The sequence below is a fragment of the Scyliorhinus canicula genome, chromosome 9 (assembly GCF_902713615.1).
Source record: "Scyliorhinus canicula chromosome 9, sScyCan1.1, whole genome shotgun sequence".
NCBI lineage: Eukaryota > Metazoa > Chordata > Chondrichthyes > Carcharhiniformes > Scyliorhinidae > Scyliorhinus > Scyliorhinus canicula.
Window position 1 is genome coordinate 157,835,496 of NC_052154.1, and position 17,949 is coordinate 157,853,444.

At 51.4% G+C, this 17,949-nt stretch overlaps 1 protein-coding gene across 1 annotated transcript in view; it reads right to left on the reverse strand.

Annotated features, from left to right (window-relative positions):
• Positions 1-203: 203 nt before the first annotated feature.
• Positions 204-17,949, reverse strand: part of bet1l (Bet1 golgi vesicular membrane trafficking protein-like) — a 54,497-nt gene continuing 36,751 nt past the window's right edge. Inside the window, exons 2-4 of the mRNA XM_038808023.1 lie at positions 15,622-15,713; positions 2,682-2,738; positions 204-984 (exon numbers count right to left, since the gene is read on the reverse strand). Coding sequence (XP_038663951.1) covers positions 817-984; positions 2,682-2,738; positions 15,622-15,713 — 317 coding nt within the window. The 3' untranslated portion in view covers positions 204-816. The remainder of the gene's footprint in view (positions 985-2,681; positions 2,739-15,621; positions 15,714-17,949) is intronic.

The window sequence follows — 17,949 nt, forward strand, 5'->3', positions numbered from 1 at the left end:
ACAAGTTTATATGGCCTTGTACAGTTTTGGTCTCCTTATCTAATGAAGCAATACAATTCCCTTTGAGGGAGTAGAACAAAGCCAGTACTAAGCTCATGCAGGGCTGATGGGCAAGGGGTCTAACAGTGTCACAGACATCAGCACGAGTCATGAACCAAGCAAGGAGGGTAAGCCAAATGGAAAATAAACTGCACACACAATTACAATTGAAAACAGTTTCGGTGATCAATATTTATTAGGAAGAAAATAAAAGCAAACATGAATGAGTCACAATTATCATACTTCACTATTGTAAGTTAAGCCGTTGGAAACTCTCAAAAGGATTAAGTCAGTAAACCGTCACCATATTGGGAACTAGTCTTACAAAACATCCTTTGAAAAATTAAAATTATGTCATGGATAAACCTAAAGCTATCCTTTTGCTAACACAATTTATTTCAGAATGTGGGAACTGGGTGTAGGTGGGAGTCTCGATTTATCCTCCTCTTACCACAAGGAATCGATTGGGGCTCTAATACAGGCTTTTCATTGCACAAAACTCTCTCACTGGAGATTGGTCCATGGTCTGCAGTGTACATCAGTGTGTATAACACAGCACAAGCTTAATAGTGTCATGTAAAATCATGTTCCCATAAAGTGCATCCACATCACTGATTTCCAGGCCGATTAAGGGAACCTCTCGAAGACTTACTGTAAGTAAAAACTTTGGTTCAAAGGTGACAGCAGTCAGCCTTCTCAGCTGTTTCCAGATGAAGCTTGGCAAGTGTTTTCCAGTCATTGGATATGTCCTTGTCACATTGAGTGACTGTAAACAGATCAAGTTTGAATCCTGATGACAAGGTAGTACAAGATGAAGAAAAGAAGGACCAGTCCAACAGACATGTAGCACAGCAACTTCTTATTGTCTTTGCCAGATTTCACCATCGTGGAAAATCTCTTCACACTTCCCGTCAAAAGTCCAGTGGCACTCAAAAAATCAGAATCCTGACAGAATTTAAAAAGAAAAATCTTTCAGAATTAAAAAGGGGAACTAACATTTAATTAATTGAAACCAAATCTAGATTGGAACAATGCTTCCATTTCTGAAACTTGCATTAGTAACTCGGCAAGATGTTAAGTACATGATTAGACAGACACACCCTCATCTTTCTCTCTGCATCTCTCACTTCCAATCTCACCCTCTCAGCTTCACTTCCCCCACTCTCTTTAATTTTAAAAATAAATTTAGAGTACCCAATTCATCTTTTTCAATTAAGGAGCAATTTAGCATGGCCAATGCACCTATCCTGCTCATCTTTGCGTTGTAGGGGCGAAACCCACGCAAACACGGGGAGAATGTGCAAACTCCACACGGACAGTGACTCCACACGGACAGTGGCCCCAGAGCCGAGATTGAACCTGGGACCTCGGCGCTGTGAGACTGCAGTGCCAACCACTAGGCCACGTGCTGCCCCTCTCTCTTTAATTGATACTAGCAAAGGAGCTTTCCTCCATACAAAGAACAAAGAAAAGTACAGCACAAGAACAGGCCCTTCGGCCCTCCAAGCCTGCGCCGACCATGCTGCCCGTCTAAACTAAATTCTTTTACACTTCCGGGGTCTGTATCTCTCTATTCCCATCCTATTCATGTATTTGTCAAGACGCCCCTTAAACGCCACTATCGGCCCTGCTTCCACCACCTCCTCCGGCAGTGAGTTCCAGGCATCCACTACCCTCGGTGTAAAAAACTTGCCTCATACATCTCCTCTAAACCTTGCCCCTCGCACCTTAAACCCATGCCCCCTACTAATTGACCCCTATACCCTGGGAAAAAGCCTCTGACTATCCACTCTGTCTATGCCCCTCATAATTTTGTAGACCTCTATCAGGTCACCCCTCAACCTCTGTCATTCCAGTAAGAACAAACCGAGTTTATTCAACCTTTCCTCATAGATAATGCCCTCCATACCAGGCAATACCCTGGTAAATCTCTTCTGCACCCTCTCCAAAGCCTTCACATTCTTCTGGTAGTGTGGCGATCAGAATTAAACACTATACTCCAAGTGCCCATACTACTGAACAGCGTCTCCTTAAATATTAGCTCACAGAAATAGACCACTTGCTGTCTGGAAGAACTTGTCCCTTAGTCTATTCTGTACCTATCCCCATACCTGTTGCAAATGTTTTTATCCCAAATATTTATCCACATCAAATTTAAAAGCTCTGCTGGATTCTGCTTCTCCCACATTTTCTGTTCGGACATTCTGTGCCTTAATAAAGATGTCTAATGTCTTTTTCTGCTCCTTTGGTGACCATCACACATTTATATCCTTGAGTTGCTGCCCTATTCATTTTATCACTGTTAAAATCGAGATCCACTGCAGCATCTCTGACCCCAACATGACCATAAGAGACTTTCCTGCCTTATCCCCATAATCCTCGATTCCCTTTCTGATTATCCTTTCCTTTCTCAAAACAACAAATTCTCTTAACATGGTCAATCCATCTGCAACTGACACGTTTTTCAAACCCGGGCTTGATCACCTCGCACTAATCCTTTTATCCGGTCTCCAAATGTCGGTGCAGTTCTGCTAGATGGACTTTCATTTCAATTTCTCAACTTGAGCTTTGTCAGGTTTGCTAAATAAAATAATGTGGATTTTGTTCTGTTTGAAAATAATCAATGAAGTCGTTACACTCACCATGCCATCTAGATATCTGTTCTGGTCATCTGCCTCCTGGTCAATATCCAGAGCAATCTGCTTCAACAAAGAATTGATTAAAATTAACAAGGAACAAAACAGAACAACCGACACAGACCAAGTCCACTGAGGATCATAAAATCCAAGATTAGAAAATCTGCAATTACTGCAAATTACAATGTCCGCATGGTTTACTGTTCACATTGCCTCTTCTCAGTGAGAAGGTCCTGGATTCAAGCCCCAGGAAAGACATAAACTAATATCTAGGCAGTCACACCAGTGCAGGACAGCGGGGATGCCACACTGCCAGACGGTCAGTCCAGCGGGAAGGCCGCACTGTCAGAGAGTCACTGCAGAGAGAACGCCACAGCGTCAGAGCGTCAGTGTAGCAGGAAGGCCGCACTGTCAGAGAGTCATTCCAGTGGGAAGGCCGTACTGTCAGAGCATCAGTGTAGCGGGAAGGCCGCACTGTCAGCGAATCAGTCCAGCGGGAAGGCCGTACTGTCAGAGCGTCAGTGTAGCGGGAAGGCCGCACTGTCAGAGAGTCAGTCCAGTGGGAAGGCCGTACTGTCAGAGCGTCAGTGTAGCAGGAAGGCTGCACAGTCAGAGAGTCAGTCCAGTGGGAAGGCCGTACTGTCAGAGAGTCAGTGTAGCGGGAAGGCCGCACTGTCAGAGAGTCAGTCCAGTGGGAAGGCCGTACTGTCAGAGCGTCAGTGTAGCAGGAAGGCTGCACAGTCAGAGAGTCAGTCCAGTGGGAAGGCCGTACTGTCAGAGAGTCAGTGTAGCGGGAAGGCCGCACTGTCAGCGAATCAGTCCAGCGGGAAGGCCGTACTGTCAGAGCGTCAGTGTAGCGGGAAGGCCGCACTGTCAGAGAGTCAGTCCAGTGGGAAGGCCGTACTGTCAGAGAGTCAGTCCAGTGGGAAGGCCGCACTGTCAGAGCGTCAGTGTAGCGGGAAGGCCGCACTGTCAGAGAGTCAGTCCAGCGGGAAGGCCGCACTGTCAGAGCGTCAGTGTAGCAGGAAGGCCGCACTGTCAGAGAGTCAGTCCAGCGGGAAGGCCGCACTGTCAGAGCGTCAGTGTAGCGGGAAGGCCGCACTGTCAGAGAGTCACTGCAGAGAGAACGCCACAGTGTCAGAGCATCAGTGCAGCAGGAAGACTGCACGGTCAGAGAGTCAGTGCAGCCGGAAGGCCGCATGGTCAGAGATTCAGTACAGCGAGAAGGCCGTACGGTCAGAGATTCAGTCCAGTGGGAAGTCCACACGGTCAGAGAGTCAGTCCAGTGGGAAGGCTGCACGGTCAGAGAGTCAGTACAGCAAGGACACTGCACTGTCAGAGAGTCAGTCCAGCAGGAAGACTGCACGGTCAGAGAGTCAGTGCAGCCGGAAGGCCGCATGGTCAGAGATTCAGTACAGCGAGAAGGCCGTACGGTCAGAGATTCAGTCCAGTGGGAAGTCCGCACGGTCAGAGAGTCAGTCCAGTGGGAAGGCTGCACGGTCAGAGAGTCAGTACAGCAAGGACACTGCACTGTCAGAGAGTCAGTCCAGTGGGAAGGCCGCACGGTCAGTGGGTCAGTCCAGTGGGAAGGCCGCACGGTCAGAGAGTCAGTGCAGCGGGAAGGCCGTACTGTCAGAGCGTCAGTGTAGCGGGAAGGCCGCACTGTCAGAGCGTCAGTGTAGCGGGAAGGCCGCACTGTCAGAGAGTCAGTCCAGTGGGAAGGCCGCACTGTCAGAGAGTCAGTCCAGCAGGAAGGCTGCACGGTCAGAGCGTCAGTCTAGCAGGAAGGCCGCACTGTCAGATAGTCAGTCCAGCGGGAAGGCCGCACTGTCAGAGCGTCAGTGTAGCGGGAAGGCCGCAGTGTCAGAGAGTCAGTGCAGCAAGGACACTGCACTGTCAGACAGTCAGCCCAGCGGGAAGGCTGCACGGTCAGAGCGTCAGTCCAGCAGGAAGGCTGCACGGTCAGAGCGTCAGTCCAGCAGGAAGGCCGCACGGTCAGAGCGTCAGTGCAGCAGGAAGGCCGCACTGTCAGAGCATCAGTGTAGCAGGAAGGCCGCACTGTCAGAGAGTCAGTCCAGCGGGAAGGCCGCACTGTCAGAGAGTCAGTCCAGCGGGAAGGCCGCACTGTCAGAGCGTCAGTGTAGCAGGAAGGCCGCACTGTCAGAGAGTCAGTCCAGCGGGAAGGCCGCACTGTCAGAGCGTCAGTGTAGCGGGAAGGCCGCAGTGTCAGAGAGTCAGTACAGCGGGAGATCCGCATGGTCAGAGAGCCAGTTAAGTGGGAAGGCCGCACGGTCAGAGAGATAGTCCAGTGGGAAGGCTGCACGGTCAGAGTCAGTCTAGCGGGAAGGCCGCACGGTCAGAGTCAGTGCAGCAGGAAGTCTGCACTGTCAGAGAGTCAGTTCAGTGGGAAGTCCGCACCGTCAGTGAATCAGTGCAACAGGAAGTCCGCACGGTGAGAGAGTCAGTGCAGCAGGAAGGCCGCACGGTCAGAGTCAGTGCAGCAGGAAGGCCGCACGGTCAGAGTCAGTGCAGCAGGAAGGCCGCATGGTCAGAGTCAGTGCAGCGGGAAGGCTGCACGGTCAGAGAGTCAGTGCAGCGGGAAGGCCGCACGGTCAGAGTCAGTGCAGCAGGAAGGCTGCACGGTCAGAGAGTCAGTGCAGCGGGAAGGCCGCACGGTCAGAGCGTCAGTGCAGCAGGAAGGTCGCACGGTCAGAGAGTCAGTGCAGCAGGAAGGTCGCACGGTCAGAGAGTCAGTGCAGCGGGAAGGCCGCACGGTCAGAGAGTCAGTCCAGTGGGAAGGACGCACGGTCACAGTCAGTGCAGCAGGAAGGTCGCACGGTCAGAGAGTCAGTCTAGCGGGAAGGCCGCACGGTCAGAGTCAGTGCAGCGGGAAGGCTGCACGGTCAGAGTCAGTGCAGCAGGAAGGCCGCACGGTCAGACAGTCAGCCCAGCGGGAAGGGTGCACGGTCAGAGCGTCAGTCTAGCAGGAAGGCCGGACGGTCAGAGAGTCAGTGCAGCAGAAAGGCCACACGGTCAGACAGTCAGCCCAGCTGGAAGGCCGCACGGTCAGACAGTCAGCCCAGCGGGAAGGCCGTACTGTCAGAGCGTCAGTCCAGCAGGAAGGCTGCACGGTCAGAGCGTCAGTGTAGCGGGAAGGCCGCAGTGTCAGAGAGTCAGTGCAGCAAGGACACTGCACTGTCAGACAGTCAGCCCAGCAGGAAGGCTGCACGGTCAGAGCGTCAGTCCAGCAGGAAGGCTGCACGGTCAGAGCGTCAGTCTAGCAGGAAGGCCGCACGGTCAGAGCGTCAGTGCAGCAGGAAGGCCGCACTGTCAGAGCATCAGTGTAGCAGGAAGGCCGCACTGTCAGAGAGTCAGTCCAGCGGGAAGGCCGCACTGTCAGAGCGTCAGTGTAGCGGGAAGGCCGCAGTGTCAGAGAGTCAGTACAGCGGGAGATCCGCATGGTCAGAGAGCCAGTTAAGTGGGAAGGCCGCACGGTCAGAGAGATAGTCCAGTGGGAAGGCTGCACGGTCAGAGTCAGTCTAGCGGGAAGGCCGCACGGTCAGAGTCAGTGCAGCAGGAAGTCTGCACTGTCAGAGAGTCAGTTCAGTGGGAAGTCCGCACCGTCAGTGAATCAGTGCAACAGGAAGTCCGCACGGTGAGAGAGTCAGTGCAGCAGGAAGGCCGCACGGTGAGAGAGTCAGTGCAGCAGGAAGGCCGCACGGTCAGAGTCAATGCAGCAGGAAGGCCGCACGGTCAGAGTCAGTGCAGCAGGAAGGCCGCATGGTCAGAGTCAGTGCAGCGGGAAGGCTGCACGGTCAGAGAGTCAGTGCAGCGGGAAGGCCGCACGGTCAGAGTCAGTGCAGCAGGAAGGCTGCACGGTCAGAGAGTCAGTGCAACGGGAAGGCCGCACGGTCAGAGCGTCAGTGCAGCAGGAAGGTCGCACGGTCAGAGAGTCAGTGCAGCGGGAAGGCCGCACGGTCAGAGAGTCAGTCCAGTGGGAAGGACGCACGGTCACAGTCAGTGCAGCAGGAAGGTCGCACGGTCAGAGAGTCAGTCTAGCGGGAAGGCCGCACGGTCAGAGTCAGTGCAGCGGGAAGGCTGCACGGTCAGAGTCAGTGCAGCAGGAAGGCCGCACGGTCAGACAGTCAGCCCAGCGGGAAGGGTGCACGGTCAGAGCGTCAGTCTAGCAGGAAGGCCGGACGGTCAGAGAGTCAGTGCAGCAGAAAGGCCACACGGTCAGACAGTCAGCCCAGCTGGAAGGCCGCACGGTCAGACAGTCAGCCCAGCGGGAAGGCCGCACGGTCAGAGAGTCACTGCAGAGAGAACGCCACAGTGTCAGAGCATCAGTGCAGCAGGAAGACTGCACGGTCAGAGAGTCAGTAAAGTGAGGAGGCCGCACGGTCAGAGCGTCAGTGCAGCACGAAGGCCGCACGTTCAGAGAGTCAGTAAAGTGAGGAGGCCGCACGGTCAGAGCGTCAGTGCAGCAGGAAGGCCGCACGGTCAGAGCATCAGTCCAGCAGGAAGGCCACACGGTCAGAGCGTCAGTCCAGCAGGAAGGCCACACGGTCAGAGCATCAGTCCAGCAGGAAGGCCACACGGTCAGAGCGTCTGTGCAGCAAGGACACTGCACTGTCAGAGAGTCAGTCCAGCGGGAAGGCTGCACTGTCAGACCGTTAGTAAGCAGGAATGCCATATAGTCGGATGGTCAGTACTGAGGGAGTGCATTGGAGGGACTGTACTAAGGGAGGACCACGCCAGCAGAGGGGCAGTACTGAGGGTGACAGTGGCAATACCTCAATAGTACTTCTTTGGCTGTTATTGGATATTTCCTGAGGCTGTGAAAAGCACTTTAGAAATGCAAGTCTTGAGGCTCCGGTGATGGGGGTATGCTGAGCGGAACGCCAAAAGATGGCCCTCCTCCTGCAAATTTGGACTTAGCAACTTCAAACTCAAAATAGCCCGCTGGAATTAGGAAAAGACGCCCCCTCATCCTCTTCCAGCAACATCAAGTCTAGTCATGCAGAGCAGTAGCAGCTCCAGGGGACGTAACGGAAAAGGCAACAAAAGCCTGGAGAGGCGGACCAAGGAGACGGCAAGCACGCGGAGCGCCAAAGCCCTGGCAACACCCGACTGCGAGGGACCACCAGGCCATGCACCGAACTCCCCCTCCCCAGCGATCAGATGGAGGGAATTCATCACGAAGAAACTCCAGGAACTCAAGGAGGTCATTAAAGCCGATATGAGGGCAACCGTCAAAGTGGTGGAAGCGCTGATCACCATGCAGGTGGCCATGGAAAAGGCAGAGGCGCAGCTGGAGTCTCAGGGGACAACCATAAGGGAGCTAGATCGCTGCACTGGAAACAGAGGTGGCAAGGTTGGTGGCTACACAAGGGACGCTAAAGGGAAAGATCAAAGATCAGGAGAACCGAACGTGGCACCAGAACCTACGCATAGTGGGCCTACCGGAGGGAATCAAGGGCAGGAACCTCACTGAATATGTAACCCAGATGTTGGGCAACCTGTTGGGGACAGACAGCTTCCTCAAGCCACCAAAAACAGACAGAGCCCACAGGTCACTCTGGCCAAAACCAAGGGCCGGAGAACAGCCGAGCGCCATAATTGCAAATTTACACCAGTACCAAGACAGGGAAAGAATCCTGAACTGGGCCAGACAGACAAGGTCCTGCAACTGAGAGGGACACCCAATCAGGATTTATCAGGGCATTGGGGCAGACCTGCCAAGCGCCGGACATAATTCAATAGAGCCAAAGCAGCCCTGTACAAAAACGGGTTGAAATTTGGGATGCTGTGCCCAGCCAAGCTCTGGGTCTCCTTCCAGGGCAAGGAGCATTACTCCATCACACCAGCGGAAGCAGACAAATTTGTCCATAAATACGGGCTGGGAAGACAGCAGCAAAGCCAGCAATGACACAGACACCCTGGCGGTTTGGGACAGTGAAAGACTATTTGCACGGGACTGCACTGTCTCGGTTTGAATGTGAGAGTTGAGTCAGAAAGGGTGCAGGAGAGGGTGAGGAGGAGGGAAGGGGAAACAGACATGTAGCGGACGTGAGACTTCCAGTGGCGGCCGTGGTGTGAGTGGTCGCACATTTGGCAGCTTCCACTCGAGGCTGTTTTTTCGGACCGTTCCCCCGTCTGTAGAGTAGACGTTTGGGGAAAAAAGGTGCAGGAGAAAAGTTTGACTCCACTGGTGGGGCTGGTAGATGGATCCATAGAACAGACGTGGGTCGAGGTGCAGGCAGCATTTGGAGCAAGAGAATGTTTGTGCGACACAGGTCAAGGGTCTGCCTTGGCTGCCCAATGGTCAACGGAGCACCTGGTGAACTTCTTCAATGAGAAGTTTAGCCAACAGAGAAGGGAAGCACAGTAAGATCTAGCCAAAGAAGTGGAACTGTTAGAAGAGGGAATTGACCACGTGGAGCAGAGGCTGGAGACCCAGGGCCAGATTATTCGGAAAGTTGAGGAGGCGGTGGGGGGCACGAGGAACAGCTCGCCTTGTTGGTGGCTGAAGTGGGTCTGATGCGAGAGACCCAGAAGCGGTTAAAGGAGAAGGTGGAGGACCTGGAGATCGCTCCCGGAGACAGAATCTAAGAATCGTGGGATGCCTGAGGGAGCGGATGCTGGCACGTATGTAGTCAAGATGCTATAGAGGTTGATGAGAGAGGGGCCTTTGACCAACCCCTGGAGGTTGACCAAGCGCATAGGACGCTGATGAGAAAGCTGAAGGCAAATGAGCCGCCGAGGGCGATGGTGGTGCGCCTTCACCGGTTCCCCGGACAAGGAGAAGATATTGAGAAGACAATGGATTGGCAGGAGAAGGATGACATTGAACTGTGGAGGAGGTGGTGCTTTTTCTGTCCATTATTTCTTGTATCTTTTATCTCATTTGTTGGTTGTTGTAGAATCATAGAATTTACAGTGCAGAAGGAGGCCATTCGGCCCATCGAGTTTGCATCGGCTCTTGGAAAGAGCACCCTACTTAAGCCCGCACCTCCACCCTATCCCCATAACCCAGTAACCCCCACCTAACCTTTTTGGACACTAAGGGCAATTTATCGTGGCTAATCTGCACCCTTGGACTGCGGGAGGAAACCGGAGCACCTGGAGGAAACACACGCAGACACGAGGAGAACATCCAGACTCCGCACATTGACCCAAGCCGGGAATCGAACCTAGGACCCTGGAGCTGTGAAGCAACTGTGATAACCACTGTGCTACCGTGCAGCCCCACTTTCCTCCTTCGAGATGTTTTGTTGCATTGAGCTTGAGTGTCCCATTTTTCTTCTTTCATTGTTGTTTGTGAGGTGTGTGAGCCGGTGGGGAATCAGTGGGTGGGGTCGGAGGCTCAGGCTAGCATCAGGTCCCGCTAGACACGGACGGTTTGTTGCTTTACATATCGGACCCATTGGTATTGGAGATATAGATCGTAGTCATTTTGGTGGAATTGGGCCGGCTCTCTGGATACAAGTTAAACATGGGAAAGAGTAAGGTCTTTCCGATCCAGGCGAGGGGGCAGAAAGGAGGTTGGGCGAGCTGCCGTTTAAAGGTAGCGGGGGCGAGTTTCAGGTATCTGGGCATCCAGGTGGCACCGGGATGGGAGCAGCTACATGAAATGAATCTGGCCTGGCTGGTGCAGTAGATGAAGAGGGATTTTAAGAGGTGGAACGTGCTCCCTTTGTCATTGGTGGGTGCAGTCTGAGAAGATGACAGTACTCCCGAGGTTTTTCTTCATGTTCTAGAACCATCCGATTTTTATTCCAAAGGCCTTCTTTAGGAAGATTGATGTCTTGATCTCGGGGTTTATGGGGGCTCCGATTTGCGGGAATCACAGGTTTGTCCCGGGGGGAGCTGAAAGCAGGGGTCCAGGGGGTGGTAGCGAGCGGGGATTGAGCGGTTTGGAGACCTATTCGGGGGGGGGGGGGGGGGGGGGGGGGGGGGGCAGCATCCCGAGCTTGGAGGGACTGATGGAGGAGTATGAGCTGCTCAGCGGGAATGGGTTCTGGTACTTACAAGTGCAAAACTGTGAGGAAGCAGGTGCCGTCCTTTCCTGACCTGCCGCCCCCATGGTTGCATGACAAGGTGGTGTCGAAAACAGGGGTTGGTGAGGGCAGGGTGTCAGAGATTTACAAGAATTAATGGACTGGGAGGGCGGCCCAATAGGAGAAGTTAAGCGGAAGTGGGAGGAAGGGTTGGGGAAGGTGTTGGAGGCTGGGTTATGGAGGAGGCTCTGAGGACGGTGAATACATCCTCTTCATGCGCTAGGCTTAGCTTCGTACAATTTAAAGGAGTCCACAGGGCACATGTGATGGTGGCCAGAATAAGCAGGTTTTTTGAAAGGGTGGAGGATAGGTGTGGGCGGCACGCGCTCGCGAACCATGTCCTGATATTTTGGGCATGCCCAAAGCTGGAGGGAGTTTGGCGTGGGTTCGCTGACGTGATGTCTGCGGTGCCAGATGGATTCCCGGCCAACATTGGCCCTGCACTTGCCGGAGATGTTCACAGGCTCACTGGTAAGGAGCTCACTGCCACTAACACTGGCGCAAGCCTCAATATCACTGATACCCAAGAAAGATAAAGACCAAACTGTGCGCAGGCCCCACAGACCCACCTCACTGCTCAATGTAGCGCAAATCCGAGCGAGGCTGCTGGAGAGCTGCCTCCCACAGGTGGTCGCAGAGGACCAAATGGGCTTTGTCAAGGACAGGCAGCTAACATCGAACATCAGGCGCCTGCTGAATGCGATAATGGCCCCATCGGGAAGAGAACACCAAAAGCGATCATCTCCCTGGATGCAGAAAAAGCCTTCAACAGAATCGAGTGGAAGTATCTCATCGAGTTACTGGAGCGATTTGGGCTTGGATCGTGGTTCACCGCATGAGTAAAACCTTTGTACAATGCTCCCATGGCGAGTGTGCAGACCACCACCAGGAATGCCTGCTGTCCCCACTGATGTTTGCCCTGGCAATTGAGCCACTGCCCTCAGAACGGCGAAAGGCTGGAGGTATCCAGAGAGGAGACAGACAGCATAGAGTCTCAATCTATGCGGTTGACCCCAGATCCCCAACAAGTATGTAAAGGATCATGAAGCTCCTGAAGGTGTTTGGAGCCTTCTCGTGCTACAAACTCAACCCGAGCAAAAGTGAAATCTTCCTGGTGAACCCACAAGGGAGTGGGACAAAGCTGGAGGGATTACCGTTCAAACAAGCCCAAAACAAATTCTGCTCCTGGGGATCCAAATTGGCAACGACTGGGCATGGATCTACAAATGGAACCCGATGAATCTGGTGGAGGAAACAAAAAAAGGACCTGCAGAAATGCGACTCATCCCACTGTCGCTGGCAGGGAGAGTATAGACGATCAAGATGAACGTACTGCCCAAGTTCCTCTTCCTGTTCAGATCCCTACCAATCTACATAAGTCACGACCCCCACCAGCCAAACACTCAAAAAGCCCAGTGGTGGTAGCCACACTCCAAACATCAGTTGAGGCAACACTTTGGTTGACCAAAGTGTCCACTATGGCTCCGATCTGTAACAACCACAGGTTCACACCAGCAACAATGGATGCCACAGTCAAAAGGTGGAGACAGGACGAGGGGACCCTGACAGTTAGCTTTGGAAGAACTGAAGGAGGGTCCAGCTGCCAAAGGGAACAAATTAAGGTACGTACAAATCAAAAACATCTTCCGTAGAGAAACGATGACACATCTTTGGATGCAAAGACACTCACTGGTGGAGGAACTGTTGGACATGGGTGACTTGGGGAAAGGGAACTGCGGGATCTGCACGGATGAGTATCGGAGGTGGCATGCTCTCCATGGATGAGATGAGAGAAAAATGGGAGGAAGAATTGGGCATATAATGGGGACTGGAAATCTAGATCAAAGCACAAAACAGGGCAAACTCCACCTCCACACGTGCACAGTTGAGCCTGATGCAGTTAAAAGTAGTACACAGAACGCACCTAACGAGAACCTGAATGATCAGGATCTTCCCAGAGGTAGAGGACAAGTATGAACGATGCCAGTGAGGCCCGGCCAATCACATCCACAAGTTCTGAACCTGCACCAGACTTGGGTTCCAGCAACCTTTTTTGAGGCAATGTCCACGCTTGTGGGGGCGAGGGTGGAGCCATGCCCAAAAATGGCGGTCTTTGGGGTCTCAGAACAGCCAGAACTCTTCATGGGGAGGGGGGGGGGGTCAATGCCCTTGCCTTTGCCTCCCTAATCGCCCATCGAAGAATCCTGCTCGGCTGGCGATCAGCAGCACCACCCAAAGCTGCAGACTAGTTGTCCGACCTGTTGGAATTCTTCCAACTGGAGAAAGTAAAATTCACCATCCTTGGGTCGGAAGAGGGCTTCCACAAGACATGGAAACCATTCACCAACATTCCAAGACATGTACGAATAGAGCAGGGGAGGGAGGGGGACAGGTGGAGGAGGCACAGGCGAGCAACAAAACGCAAAAGAAACGGAAGGGGAGGGATGGGGGAAAGGGATTGAGAGGGAGGCGGGGACAAAAAAAAAACCCACAGGGGGTACCAAGGGACACCGAGGGCGGGCCTGAGGACAAGAGGGAGAAACAGGGACGAAAGACACCAGCATGCTCGGCGATGCACGCCAAGGCCAATGATGGGGGCCCAACCATGGTGGAACAGCCAAATAGGGTCCGCAGCAGCGTGCGGGATTGGGGGGGAATCATATCAATGATTATAAGGTTCCTTGTTTGAGTGTGTATATTATCTCTTTCTGTTCTGTGTCTCTGCTCGTTTCCCCAAGGGAATTCTGTATATATGCTGGCATTAACCCTTCAGTGAGTGCTGGACTATATATCATTAAAATATGAAAATCAATGAAAACATTTTTTTTTTTTTAAAGTTCTTTTTTTTATAAACACGTTCTGTAAGGTTTTGCTTAAAACGGCTGTCACATATACCCCGAAGGTCACAAGCATCATTCTCTGACTATGATGACTCATCATTCCTCAACCTTTCTGCAGCTTCCAACAAGTTTGACCCCACTAATCTCCTCCAACACTGCTCCAGCTGCTGGGGACTGCCCTCTTACACATTCCAATACAGCCAGAGCATCTTGGTCGACTGCTTTACTTCGGTCTGGACCCTCAACCCCCACTGACCTGCCTTTTGATTTCCCCATTCTAGCCTCTCCACCTTTGCCTTTGGTATCCGGTTTTCTCATATCTGTGTGAAGTGTCTTATAACATTTTCCTGCGTTCAATCTGCTACAAAAATAGAAGCTGCTGTTTTTTGCTGACATATTAAATTCTCCCTGGGACTAATCTTTCTTATATTTGATTGGCTGCAGCTCAGAGCCTGTTGTTTTAGAATTGTATCTTTAACTGATCCCTGAGGATCACATTGTCATTATTGTAATGACTATTCCAGCAAAAATATGGACAAAACTCTAAACTGTGGGGTCAGGCAGCTCAAACTGCTCCATTAGTTACTAGTTATACATACTCAAAATCCATCATTTACTGATCAAATTGATGAATAATAGTTATCACAGATTTTCAAAGACGTTGACTCATAATCCCCAGGCACCTATTAGTCATCTCAACTGAATCTAATGAGGGCCATCAGGATTATTGTGCTGCAGCATTTTGAAAACAAATTTAGTTTATTCTCGAAAAAACTCCACCAAACACAAGTCTGCTTTGTTCTATTAATAATACTCTTTATTAGTGTCACAAGTAGGCTTACATTAAGACCATAAGACATTGGGGCAGAATTAGGCTACTTGGGCCATCGAGTCTGCTCTGCCATTCAATCATGGCTATTTTTCTCATCCCCATTCTCCTGCCTTCTCCCCATAACCCCTGATCCCCTTATTAACCAATAACCTATCTATCTCGGTCTTAAAGACACTCAGTGATTTGTCTCCACAGCCTTCTGTGGCAAAGTGTTCCACAGATTCACCACCATCTGGCTGAAGAAATTCCTCCTCATCTCTGTTTTAAAGGTTGTCCCTTTAGTCTGAGATGGTGTCCTCTGGTTCTAATTTTTCCTACAAGTGGAAGCATCCTCTCCACGTCCACTCTATCCAGGCCTCGCAGTATCCTGTAAGTTTCAATAAGATCCCCCCTCATCCTTCTAAACTCCAACTAGTACGGATCCAGAGTTCTCAACCGTTCCTCATGACAAGCTGTTAATTCCAGGAAACATACTTGTGAACCTCCTCTGGACCCTTTCCAAGGCCAGCACATTCTTCCTTAGATACGGGGCCCACAACTGCTCACAATGCTCCAAACGGGGTCTGATCAGAGCCTTAGACAGCCTCAGAAGTACATCCCTGGTCTTGTACTCTAAGCCCTCTTGACATGGACAGTGCAATGAAGTTACTGTGAAAATCCCCTAGTTGCCACATTCCGGCACCTGTTCAGACACACTGAGGGAGAATTCAGAATGTCTAATTCATCTAACAAACAAGTCTTTTGGTGGAAGACGAGAAAACCCACGGAGACACGGAGAAATTACAGACTCCGCACAGACAGTGACCCAAGCCGTAAATTGAACTCGGGTCCCTGGCACTATGAAACAACAGTGCTAACCATTATGCTGCCATGCCGCCCCAAATTTGCATCACAATTCCACATCAAGATTGTTTAATTGACAAAAGCAAATTACTGCAAATGCTGGAATCTGAAACCAAAAGAGAAAATGCTGGAAAATCTCAGCAAGTCTGGCAGCAGCTCGAAGGAGAGAAAAGAGCTCACGGTTCGAGTCCAGATGACCCTTTGTCAAAGCTAAAAGACAAAGAAAGTGGGAGATATTTATACTATAGGGTGAGTGAATGAAAGATGAGCCATATGGTTAACAGGACTATCAGGGCAATGGAAGTCGCCTTAAACTCAGGGGTGATTTTGAGGCGAGGCCTTAAAAATATGAGAAATTAAACGTGACAAACCGATTTGAGCCTGGACACTTTGCTGGACAAGTTCTCTGCCATTCGCTGATTTTCTGCATCAAGCATTTGATCAACAGCACTTGAACCGAGGCCTGGGGAAACAAAAATAAATAGCAAGCATGTGAATACAGATTGCAAATCAATTAGGTGATCCCTGGACAGAATCCCCGCTAACCCTGATCCCTGGACAGAATCCCCGCTAACCCTGATCCCTGGACAGAATCCCCGCTAACCCTGATCCCTGGACAGAATCCCCGCTAACCCTGATCCCTGGACAGAATCCCCGCTAACCCTGATCCCTGGACAGAATTCCCGCTAACCCTGATCCCTGGACAGAATCCCCGCTAACCCTGATCCCTGGACAGAGTCCCCGCTAACCCTGATCCCTGGACAGAATCCCCGCTAACCCTGATCCCTGGACAGAATCCCCCCTAACCCTGATCCCTGGACAGAATCCCCGCTAACCCTGATCCCTGGACAGAGCCCCGCTAACGCTGATCCCTGGACAGAATTCCCGCTAACCCTGATCCCTGGACAGAATCCCCACTAACGCTGATCCCTGGACAGAATCCCCGCTAACGCTGATCCCGGGACAGAATCCCCGCTAACCCTGATCCCTGGACAGAATCCCCACTAACCCTGATCCCTGGACAGGGCCCCGCTAACCCTGATCCCTGGACAGAATCCCCACTAACCCTGATCCCTGGACAGAATCCCCGCTAACCCTGATCCCTGGACAGAATCCCCGCTAACCCTGATCCCTGGACAGAATCCCCGCTAACCCTGATCCCTGGACAGAATCCTCGCTAACGCTGATCCCTGGACAGAGCCCCGCTAACGCTGATCTCTGGACAGAATCCTCGCTAACCCTAATCCCTGGACAGAATCCCTGCTAACCCTGATCCCTGGACAGAATCCCTGATCCCTGGACAGAATCCCCGCTAACCCTGATCTCTGGACAGAATCCCCGCTAACCCTGATCCCTGGACAGAATCCCTGATCCCTGGACAGAATCCCCGCTAACCCTGATCTCTGGACAGAATCCCCGCTAACCCTGATCCCTGGACAGGATCCTCGCTAACCCTGATCCCTGGACAGAATCCCCGCTAACCCTGATCCCTGGGCAGAATCCCCGCTAATGCTGATCCCTGGACAGAGCCCCGCTAACCCTGATCCTTGGGCAGAATCCCTGCTAACCCTGATCCCGGGACAGAATCCCCGCTAACCCTGATCCCGGGACAGAATCCCCGCTAACCCCGATCCTTGGGCAGAATCCCCGCTAACGCTGATCCCTGGACAGAATCCCCACTAACCCTGATCCCTGGACAGAATTCGCACTCATCCTGATCCCTCGACCACAGATTATTTGGTCAGTTATCTCACTTCTGTTTATGGTGCCTTGCTGTGTGCAAACTGGTTGCCAGGTCTGGCTACCTATTTCAAAGTAATTTATTAGCTGTAATGCACTTTGGGGTGTTCTGAAGCTGTTGTATAAATGGATGTCCCTTCTTCTTTTACCAGCGGAGGTCATTATAGTGTGGTGGTATATCCACCTAGAGTTTGAAAAGGAGTCAGATAGGAACAGAAGTAGGCCATTCAGCCCCTAGCCTCATCCACGAGTCTGGTGCAGTAATTGATGGAGCTAGATTGCTGTGATTTGACAGCAACTCCATTAGCATTGGATTATGCAACTGCCAGGATGGTAGATGGCAAAGTAGATGTACTTTGTTTCTTGACTAGCAATTGAATTGTTCCTACTTACCGATCCTAGAATCAATACCGTATGCATTCCGAACAATGCTTTCCACTTCGACCATAGGTATTACCTTTATTTTAATCTACCTTCAGCGCATTAAAATCATCCAACATTATTCTCCTAGTTTTGATCCCTCTTGCCTCAGTAATGATAGTTAGCCGTGGCTCCAGATTCCATCTTCCTGTATTGGTGTCAGTTATTCAGTCTGCTTTTCCAACAAGTTTTTGTCAAGTTTTACTAGTTCACCATCGCTACTGCTGAAAGTCTGCATAAATTGACTACTTATTAATGACAAAGAGCATAGAGCCCAGAAACCGACCATATGGCCAGTGTTTATGTTTATGCTCCATATCAGCATATTCTTCTTAAGACTGCTTGAAGTGTAATAAAGTACCTCATTACCCAGCTGCTAAGTCAGCATTACTGGATATCCGTATACATGCAGTTCCCAACATGCTCATTACTTGAAAGATACCCAAGTGAATAATCAGAGAAAGCACAATGTTAAACAAGAGAATCTGATTCAACATCTTAAAGTTAATGAGGCAGAAGCTAACATTACTAATCATAGA